Raw genomic sequence first — 9,195 nt, 5'->3', positions numbered from 1 at the left:
GGGGAGGGGGGGGATGTGGATTTACCTGAAGAAATGGGCTCCAATAATTCTGTCACGAGACTTCGTTCTCTCTCCAATCAACTCCAGATCTATTGTGGAAGTATTAGTAGCAAGCATACAATGTGGTGGGCAATATTTCTCAAGATCAACAAAGATCTGTTGCTTCAAAGAAACATTCTCGGTAACAGCCTGTGTCAAGAACACGAAAATCTACATTAGCTATTAGCTATTGCCCTCGACCTGTCTAGAAAAGAGAAAAGCAGCCCGAAGTACCTCTATCACCATATCCACATCTTTAAAACTTTCATAGTCAAGAACTCCCTTGAGTAAAGAAATAGTCGTCTCAAAATTCTCTCTAGTCATATTCCCTTTTTCGACTCGGCTTTGTAGGTTTGCTGTTGGAGAATAAATCAAATCATGAGTTCAAAAAAAGCTGCAAATTGAATTGTGGAGTACAAAAGCATGTCAAAATCATTAGTTTCTAGGGGTACCCCTGACTCTATCAATGCCGGCCTGCAAGAACTCATCGTTCACTTCATTAAGTATTACAGGATAGTTGCTAAGAATCAATGCTGTAGCTATTCCAGATCCCATTAATCCTCCTCCCACGATAGCAACTTTCGTGATTCTTCTTGGTGCCAAACCAAGATCAGTAACCCCGGGTACCTGTCGAACATTAGGAGATAATAAATGTTTACATGCAGGGGATAATATGGCCAGCCACTAACAAATTAGCTAGAACTACTGAGCTATAGTATTCTGGTTCAATCTTGAGCTATAGAATTTCTCGACTTTAGTATTGAACACTGTTGTTATTCTAGTTCTAGCCAGTGAGATCGAGCCCCCATAGATAATAAAACCATGAACATCCCAAGATCAAGAGTTCAAGAACAATTCTTCTGAATTAGTTAGCAGAATACTCATTAATGTGCTGCCACTTCTATAAACCCGATTGAACTTTCATGTCCGTCCTTTGTTTTCTAACCTTCGTTGTCGAACGCTGGGCAAAGAAAATATGAATTAAGCTTTTACAAGTATCAGTATGTAGGAGTCCCTGAAATTCTTCAACCTCCTGCAATGTCCCGAACAAGATATAGAGAGAGAGATGAAGCGACTACGATTTAAAGATGAAAAGGAATGAAATGGAAGATGAGAAACCTTCCGAAGTCCAGCACGAGGGCCAGAGACGACACCCGTTTCAATGACGTCAATGCAGGCAAACGGGTGCTTAAGATTTGGTGACTGTTTCCTTGCCCGAACTCTGGCAGTCTCAAATATTTCCTTAGCCTCAGCAAGGGGCTCTAACTTGTCGGTCCTATGGAGACTGTGAACCCATGGCCTTCTCTGCTCTAGGATTTCGAGAGCCCATTTACGTGCAGTCATGATCAACTCTTCAGGAGGGGCAATGTCATCTACAAGCCCCAAAGAATGAGCTTCTTGTCCTTTAATTAGCCTTGATGTCTGTTTACACATGAGAATATAATACATGATGATATTTTATACATCATGTTACAAAAGTAATCCATCTAGCTTACCAACATCATTTCTAAAGCCTTTGAGAGACTGACAAGACGTGGAAGCCGTTGTGTTCCTGAGTAGTTTAGAGCCTCGAGATCAAGATAGGCGAACCAAAACACCCCAACCATTTTAAGAATGCGTAATATTTTTAGTCTTAAGGAACTAATCAACACGTTAAACTGAAATCGTACCTCCAAAACCAGGAATTATTCCAAGCTGAAGTTCGGGCAAACCTAGTTGAGCGGTAGGAGTTGATATTCGAGCATGACAGGCCTGAGAAATGAAGGCAAATAAGAGATTGTAACAGGATTCATCTATGGACATAGCTAGACACTTACCATTGCAACCTCTAAACCTCCACCCAAAGCAAGCCCATGTATTGCTGCAACCGCAGGTTTTCGGGCACCTGACGGATGAGATTTAAGGAATTAACACCCAGTAGCTCAGCATAGAATCAAACCTCTCAAAAGTAATATAACAAAACTATCATACTAACACTCCTTACCTTCAAAAATTTCAGTGATAACTTCAATTGATATGTTGCTAACACTTGGTTGGTCCCCTGAGGCACATTTTACATGAGGTCAATGAGGTCATAATGCATCCCTATCAATGAGCAAATTTCAGGAAAAGCTCACCACTAGTAGATATTGTCCGCTTTTGCTCGTTATGTATTGTCATCAAACTCATGATTTTAAAATGCGTCTGCTAGGGAGAGGTTTCCATGCCCTTATAAAGAACGTTTTGTTTCCCTCTTCAACCGATGTGGGATCTCACATTCCACCCCCTTTAGGGCCCAACGTCCTCGTTGGCACACCGCTCAATGCCTAGTTCTAATACATTTGTAACGGCCCAAGCCCACCAATAGTAGATAATGTCACTTTGGTCTGTTATGTATCGCAGTCAACCTCACGGTTTTAAAACGTGTATGCTACGGAGAGGTTTCCACACCCTTATAAAGAATGATTTGCTTCCCTTTCTAACTAATGTGGGATCTCGCAATCCACCCCTTTGGGGCTAGCATCCTTGTTGGCATAGTGCCTAGCTTTGACACCATTTGTTACGACCCAAGCCCACCACTATCAGATATTATCTGCTTTGTTCCGTTACGTTTAGCCTCACGGTTTTAAAACGCGTCTGCTAGGGAGAAGTTTCTATACCCTTATAAAGAATGTTTTGTTTCCCTCTCCAACTCCAATGTGGGATTTCATAATCCATTGTCCTCGTTAACACACTGCTCAATGCTTAGCTCTGATACCATTTGTAACGGCCCAAACCCACCATTAGCAGATATTGATGGCTTTTCCCCATTACGTATCATCGTCAGTCTCACGGTTTTAAAACATGTCTACTAGAGAGAATTTTCTAGATCCTTACTGTTTCATTTCACTCTCCAACCGATATCTCACAATTTAACTTTGTTGGTTTGAATTACATGATTTTTCCATTCTTTTAAAGACTACAATGAACAGTTAACGAGGCCTACCCTTTCCTTCTTGGAGTACACCAAAAGCAGTTATATCAAAGCCACCAGAAAACTTCCCCTTGGCACCTACATTCCAAACTATAAAACAATCAGTTCCTTTTTCCGCTTTCCGTCCCTTATCGGGATCCTAACGTACCTAACGTCAATGGTTCGATCGAACAAAATTGATATAACGTAATACTAACCTGCGACAACAATTGCCTTCACATCATCTCTTTTCAAGGCTTGTTCATAACTATCTCTTAGGCTGAATAATACTGTATATTGTGTGTAAATGTGCAGAAAACAAAGAGTTATGGATGGACATATTAGAATCTCAGTAGAAATAGAGATTTGATAGAAGAAGAAGAAGAAGAAGAAGAAGAAGAAAAAGTGTACCATCAAAAGACAAAGCGTTAACTGGAGGGTTGATGATGGTGATTATAGCCACTCCATCATCTCCCACCTCCATCTCTGTTCTTCCTTTTGCATTGCTTCCCATTTTGCCCCTCTCTCTCTCTCTCTCTCTCTCTCTCTCTCTAAGATGACCAATGTAAGGGGAAATTTTTGTAGGGAGAAAGTGAAGAGAAATGGAGGAGGAGGTGCATGAAGAGTTGTGATTTCCGCACGGTTTCCAACGAACGAACAAATATTATTCAAGGTAATCGTTATATATCACTTTCTCTTTGTTATGAAACGTTCCTACTCTTATATTTTCCGCAATGCACTTAGCTTGGTAGCTTCGTTTTTGTTTCTCGTTTATTTTTGTGAAATTATAGAAAATATTCTTAGCATTTTTAATTTATTTTTAAAGTAATTCTTTTGAATTTCATATAAAGAAATTGAGACTTTTGATCGAAAATTATAGAAATTCTAAAAAAAAAAAAATAATAATAATAATAAATAAAAACAGAAAAATGAGAAATATGGAGGTTTCCAAATGGGTTTACAGTTTAAACTGAAGGAATTAATTATAGTTAATTAAGTCCTGTTTTATTAGGAGCATTAAGAATCTTCATAAAATGTTATAAAAATAAATCCTCGACAAATGAAACGGGGGTAGAATTGTACTTTCACTATCATCTTTTTTGGTCAGCGATTGTGGCTTTTTATGAGTCAACGCGGCCCCACCCGATCTGGAATTTGACGGTGGATGATTCTTATCGTAACCGATCACATCGGTTGTATGCCGCAGCTTATTATAGTCTCCATGCTTTTGCATTTAGTTCTATTCTCCCATTCAAGCATGTGATATCCACGTGATGTTTGAACATTATTACACATTAGTACTTACGTTTTATATTAATAATAATTAAAATTTTCATAAATTTCAAGTTACAACTAATAATTTTAATTTTTATAAAAAAAATAATTCTAATTAGACCATAAATTTCATTTTATTTTTAGTAGTTAAATTGCTTTTTTAAAATAATTTATTATATGGAGAAATAAAAAGTTTAAGGACAATTCAAGGTTTAAGGAAATTACTTTGGGCCCGTTATGTGCCAGCCCAGCCCAATCCATGTACATTGGGCTTTTATTTGGGCCTACTTTCCTCTTCAGCCCATGTTCATTCAAATAATAATTTTTTATTTTATCTTTAAATAGATTCTCCCCACCCTCGCGTGCTTTAAGCTAAAGCAAGGGTTTTGTTCCTAAAAAGAAGTGCATTTGAAGGTATGACGTGGCGTTAGTAATTTTCAGAAGAAAAAAGGAGGCTTTTTTCTTCTTCGTTGGGCCCACTTTAAGATCCACCAGCCTCCCACACGTGACATAAACAACTAACTTATTTGCCTTTTAAATATTTTAATGGAAAATCCCTATTTTAAATAGAAAAAATCAAGAAAATATCTTCTAACCATTCAATGATATTATCTTTATTATAGCTTCACTCTATTAGATATTGTCCTACTTTGAGTAGTGCGTCACACCGTCCAGTGATTAGCTTTGATATCATTTGTAATATTCAAAGTTTACCGCTAACAAACATTGTCAGTTTCATGACTTTAAAAATATGTAGGTTAGGAAGAGGTTTCTACATCTTACATAAGGAATGTTTTGTTCCCTTCTCCAACTGATGTGGGATCTCACGTATTTCTTTTAGCTAAATGAGGCCGAGACTGAGGTTTGTCCCTAACCCCACTTAAATTCTCGTCTCACCTACTTTGCTCACGTTTTATGTATTAAATAAAAATATGAACAAAAATTATCCATTAGGAACTTGACTCCCACAAAAATCAAAATACGAGAAAAGGATTGAAATAGGAGATAGTCATCGCCTCATGGACATCTCTAAGTCTTGTATAGTTTGGATTTTTGCTACAATTTGGTTATGATTATAAAAGTTTCGATTTGGTTCATATGTTCGAAACTTGTTATGAATTTCATCCCTTTTTAAAAAACTATATTTAAAATCGGGGAACTCGATCTCTAAAAAATAAACAATTTTTTTTTTAGCGATTAAAAATTGAAATAAGAGACGGGAACGGGGACGGGGACGATCACGATCAAGGCTTTCTTATCTCCATCCAAAAAGAAAAATGGACAAGAAAGAACAACTTGATTCAATTAAGGTCATTTATCAACCAAATACGCCCTAAAGACAAGGGTATTTCCGTCAGCCGACAAATTTCAAGCTTCTGCCGAGGTCCGCCCGGGCAGCCCGCACCGTTGACGACAACAGCATGCGTTGAAATTAGTGCAAAAATCAAAAGGGTATTTTAGTAATTTAATATATAACTTAAAATAGCGGTTTAATCCATTTGAATTTAATGAATTGATATTTTTCGCCCTTTTCACCAATTTGTTTATTTCTTTTTGCGTCTTAATATTATAACAAAAGGCGGACTCTGTGGCGTTGAAGTCTTTACAATTCTCGCCAACTCATTTCATCCGAAGATAAAAAAAAAGGTTCGGCGAATTTGTATATTTTTCCCCCTTTCTTGTCTCGAAGAGATTAGGGTTTTGTATATTTTGTTCGATTCAGATCTGATCCCTGGTTTCGATCATTAGATTCTTCGTTCTACAGATCTCGTCCTTCAAATCTATTAATTTTGGGTCAAATTTGGTACGTTTGAACGTTTGAAATGACCTGGAATTCTTGATTGAATCTGGTGATTTTGTTGCAGATTCTGTTGGATTTGAATTTCGTCTTCGAGTAATTCCTTTCATGTCCTATTTCGAATTCAGACTTTCTCCCCACTGTGAGTTTTTCTTTAATCGTTACTTACTTTTAATTTGGTTTAACTTGGGGGATCGGCTGATTGTTTATATCTGGATTGTTGCTGTTATTGGAGATTTTTTAGTGCTATTGCATACCTGATTAAATTAGTCTTTTTTTTTTTTTTTTGGATGAAGCGTTGTTTAACAGGTCTTGAAAATTGGCTCCGCAAAGACGTTCGCAGCGCCACATGGGCGGCCAGATGCAGCAGAGCAATGCTGCGGCGGCAACCACCTTTTACGACCACGCCGGCGGTGGGACCCTGCATAATGCAGGCCCCACTAACGACGCCGGTGACGCGGTCATGGCTCGGTGGCTCCAGTCTGCTGGCTTGCAGCATCTGGCCTCTCCATTGGCTGATCAACGCTCCCTCCTCATGCAGGTACGACGCTTAATATTCCGAGGGTTTTCGTATGTTTTGAGGTACTACTAAAAATTTCTTGCGAGAGTAATGAATCAGCCTTTGAGTTTTACTGTAGGAGGTACATTTTTCCTTCTTTCTTTTTCCAGCACATGCAATCTTCAACTTGTTGGGGTCAAATGGGGAATTATTAGTGGTTGAATAGCTCTATTGAATTTGATTACCATGCCACCACGTAATTTTCTGAAAGGAAGTACAGCTTGATTTGGGGGATAGTTCATCTACAATTATTTATTTATTTATTTTTTTGTTCACTTGATGTTATACCTTTTTTTAGTTGTTGTTTATGCCATAGCAATTAAATTTCCTCTTCCCTTCCAATTGGCTCAGAGTTATGGAGCACAATCTGCTGAAGAGAAACAGAGGCTCCTAAAACTGATGAGAAACCTGAACTTTGGTGGGGAGTCTGGATCTGAACCACATACACCTACTGCCCAAGCTTCAGGAGTACTTGGTGCGATGGATGGGTATTATTCTCCCGAATTTAGGGGAGATTTTGGTGCTGGACTTTTGGATCTTCATGCTATGGATGATACCGAGCTTTTGTCTGAGGTATGCTGATTAACTAATTTGGTTCTTTCCTTTTTGTGAGCGAGAGATTCTTACTTAATTTTGATTATGTGTGTAAAATAGTAGTAATACTTAGGTGGTTTGAATTAGGCATTGGGACATATTAACATATTGCCTGATATTTTGAGAGCATTTCTGTAAAGAACCGTGGGCTGTTGACATGATTTCGTTATTGTTTATTTCCTTTATGGAATTTCTATTGACATTGAGATGAAGCTATAGTGCTTACATGCAATGAGAGTGTTTTTGTTTTGTGGGGGACGAGGGAGAGGGTGGGGGTCTAGTGACATGAAAAAGATAAGTGAAGATGCCTCTATACCAACTAAAGACTTATCCTTTTTTGTGGTGGTCAATTCTTATTCATCCTTTTTTTATTTTTAATTTTTGGATTTCCTTTTTAATTTTTCTCACCAGCATGTTATCTCAGAACCATTTGAGCCGTCACCATTTATTCCTAGTGGTACTAGACCATTTGAGGATGAATTTAATATAGCTAGCAGCAGGCAGCCAAGAAGCCAAGCTGATGAAGATGCTGTGGCTACATTACCTGTTATTGAAAAAGAGAATGTTGCCAGAGAAAATAATGTGGCTAAAATCAAAGTTGTGGTAAGCTTCTTATTGTGGCATCAGAATACTATTTGTAGAATACTAACTAGGAATCCTTTGCACATGGGTCTTATTAAAAAAAAAAAAAAAAATCCTTTGCATATGGGTGTTATCCCTTTACTAATTTTCCAGATATTAATCAACAATGGAGTCATGGAGGTTGGAGTACAGCCTTGTAATTTTTTTATTGGACACACATTGTTTGTTTCTCCTCGTCTGGGAGGTAGTTCAAATAACAAGTGATAGCTATGTTAACTCATTTTGGAGTGCATGCCTTAGAACAATAATTTGTATGTAAATTTGTCACATTCCACATGTCTTTCTTCAGTTTAATCACTCCTATCAATTTTTCCTGCCCGTTAATTTTTCTCTTTTTCTTTATGGGATCATCTAATTTAGCATTTGTTTCTTCGATTGAGTTTGGTTTTCTGGTATCAACTGGCATATATTTTCATATATTGTTCTATTTTTTCTTAATATGTGTAGTGTACCCTGTATTAGGTGAGAAAGAGACCATTAAACAAGAAAGAGCATGCTCGTAAGGAGGAGGATATTGTCTCAGTATGCGACAATGCCTCTTTGACTGTTCATGAACCAAAACTAAAGGTCCCTTTACTTTTATTGATCAGAACTTTGATGTATATATTAGCTTAGTTGTTTGATGTGGCAGTGTTTAACTTGACATAGTTTCTTTTTTCCCATACTTTAAATTGAGATAGGTGGACTTGACTGCATATGTGGAGAAGCATGAATTCTGCTTTGATGCAGTTCTTGATGAGCAGGTTACCAATGATGAGGTAACCGTTATATATTCTTTTATTCCAGTGTAATTTAGAATAATTTTTTGTTGTTAAATGGTTTTGTAAAATCTGGTTTGAACAGAAGTACATTCTTTTTGAAATAGGTTTATAGGGTTACTGTACAACCAATTATTCCCATCATCTTTGAACGGACAAAGGCTACATGTTTTGCTTATGGTCAGACAGGTATGCTTTAAATCTGGTGAATCTCTTGCCCGCTTGCTTTCATGAATGCATACTGGTTGAAAAGTAGTTCACGCATTATTATTTCTGGATATTGTGACTTTTCCTATTGCTGATGCTATTGTATCAACTCTTTTTTTCTTCTCTAAGATGCCTTTAGTATCCTGAAGCTGATCTAAGCCATTTGTATTTGAATAGGCAGTGGCAAGACGTTTACAATGCAGCCATTACCTCTTAGAGCTGCTGAAGACCTCGTTAGATTGTTACATCAGCCAGTTTATCGCAATCAGAGATTCAAGTTGTGGCTTAGCTTTTTTGAGATATATGGTGGAAAACTGTTTGATCTACTCAGTGACAGAAGGTAAGTTTTTAATTTTGATCTCTCTCTTTTTTTTTTTTTTTTTTTTTTTTT

At 37.4% G+C, this 9,195-nt stretch overlaps 2 protein-coding genes across 6 annotated transcripts in view; one reads left to right on the top strand and one right to left on the bottom strand.

Moving 5' to 3' along the window:
- Positions 1-3,485, bottom strand: part of LOC111499076 (glyoxysomal fatty acid beta-oxidation multifunctional protein MFP-a-like) — a 7,222-nt gene extending 3,737 nt beyond the window's left edge. For 2 of the 3 annotated variants that reach the window (XM_023150530.1, XM_023150532.1), the window contains exons 1-12: positions 3,383-3,485; positions 3,190-3,261; positions 3,005-3,070; positions 2,024-2,080; positions 1,857-1,924; positions 1,710-1,791; positions 1,536-1,591; positions 1,159-1,461; positions 986-1,072; positions 492-666; positions 274-395; positions 26-189 (exon numbers count right to left, since the gene is read on the bottom strand). In XM_023150530.1, coding sequence (XP_023006298.1) covers positions 26-189; positions 274-395; positions 492-666; positions 986-1,072; positions 1,159-1,461; positions 1,536-1,591; positions 1,710-1,791; positions 1,857-1,924; positions 2,024-2,080; positions 3,005-3,070; positions 3,190-3,261; positions 3,383-3,485 — 1,355 coding nt within the window. Of the gene's footprint in view, positions 1-25; positions 190-273; positions 396-491; positions 667-985; positions 1,073-1,158; positions 1,462-1,535; positions 1,592-1,709; positions 1,792-1,856; positions 1,925-2,023; positions 2,081-2,995; positions 3,071-3,189; positions 3,262-3,382 lie in introns of all 3 variants that reach the window. The other variant, XM_023150531.1, reaches the window with a different exon arrangement.
- A 2,292-nt stretch (positions 3,486-5,777) lies between these two features.
- Positions 5,778-9,195, top strand: part of LOC111499075 (kinesin-like protein KIN-13A) — a 21,449-nt gene continuing 18,031 nt past the window's right edge. Inside the window, exons 1-9 of one of the 3 annotated variants that reach the window (XM_023150527.1) lie at positions 5,778-5,893; positions 6,112-6,186; positions 6,341-6,585; positions 6,955-7,176; positions 7,609-7,800; positions 8,302-8,406; positions 8,520-8,597; positions 8,705-8,786; positions 8,982-9,144. In XM_023150527.1, coding sequence (XP_023006295.1) covers positions 6,394-6,585; positions 6,955-7,176; positions 7,609-7,800; positions 8,302-8,406; positions 8,520-8,597; positions 8,705-8,786; positions 8,982-9,144 — 1,034 coding nt within the window. In that variant the 5' untranslated portion in view covers positions 5,778-5,893; positions 6,112-6,186; positions 6,341-6,393. Of the gene's footprint in view, positions 6,051-6,111; positions 6,187-6,340; positions 6,586-6,954; positions 7,177-7,608; positions 7,801-8,301; positions 8,407-8,519; positions 8,598-8,704; positions 8,787-8,981; positions 9,145-9,195 lie in introns of all 3 variants that reach the window. The other 2 variants (XM_023150529.1, XM_023150526.1) reach the window with 2 other exon arrangements.

This window comes from Cucurbita maxima, unplaced genomic scaffold (assembly GCF_002738345.1).
Source record: "Cucurbita maxima cultivar Rimu unplaced genomic scaffold, Cmax_1.0 Cma_Scf00026, whole genome shotgun sequence".
In the NCBI taxonomy this organism is placed as follows: Eukaryota; Viridiplantae; Streptophyta; class Magnoliopsida; order Cucurbitales; family Cucurbitaceae; genus Cucurbita; species Cucurbita maxima.
The sequence above is the reverse complement of the archived record's forward strand: the minus strand, read 5'-3'. Positions and strand labels throughout refer to the sequence as shown.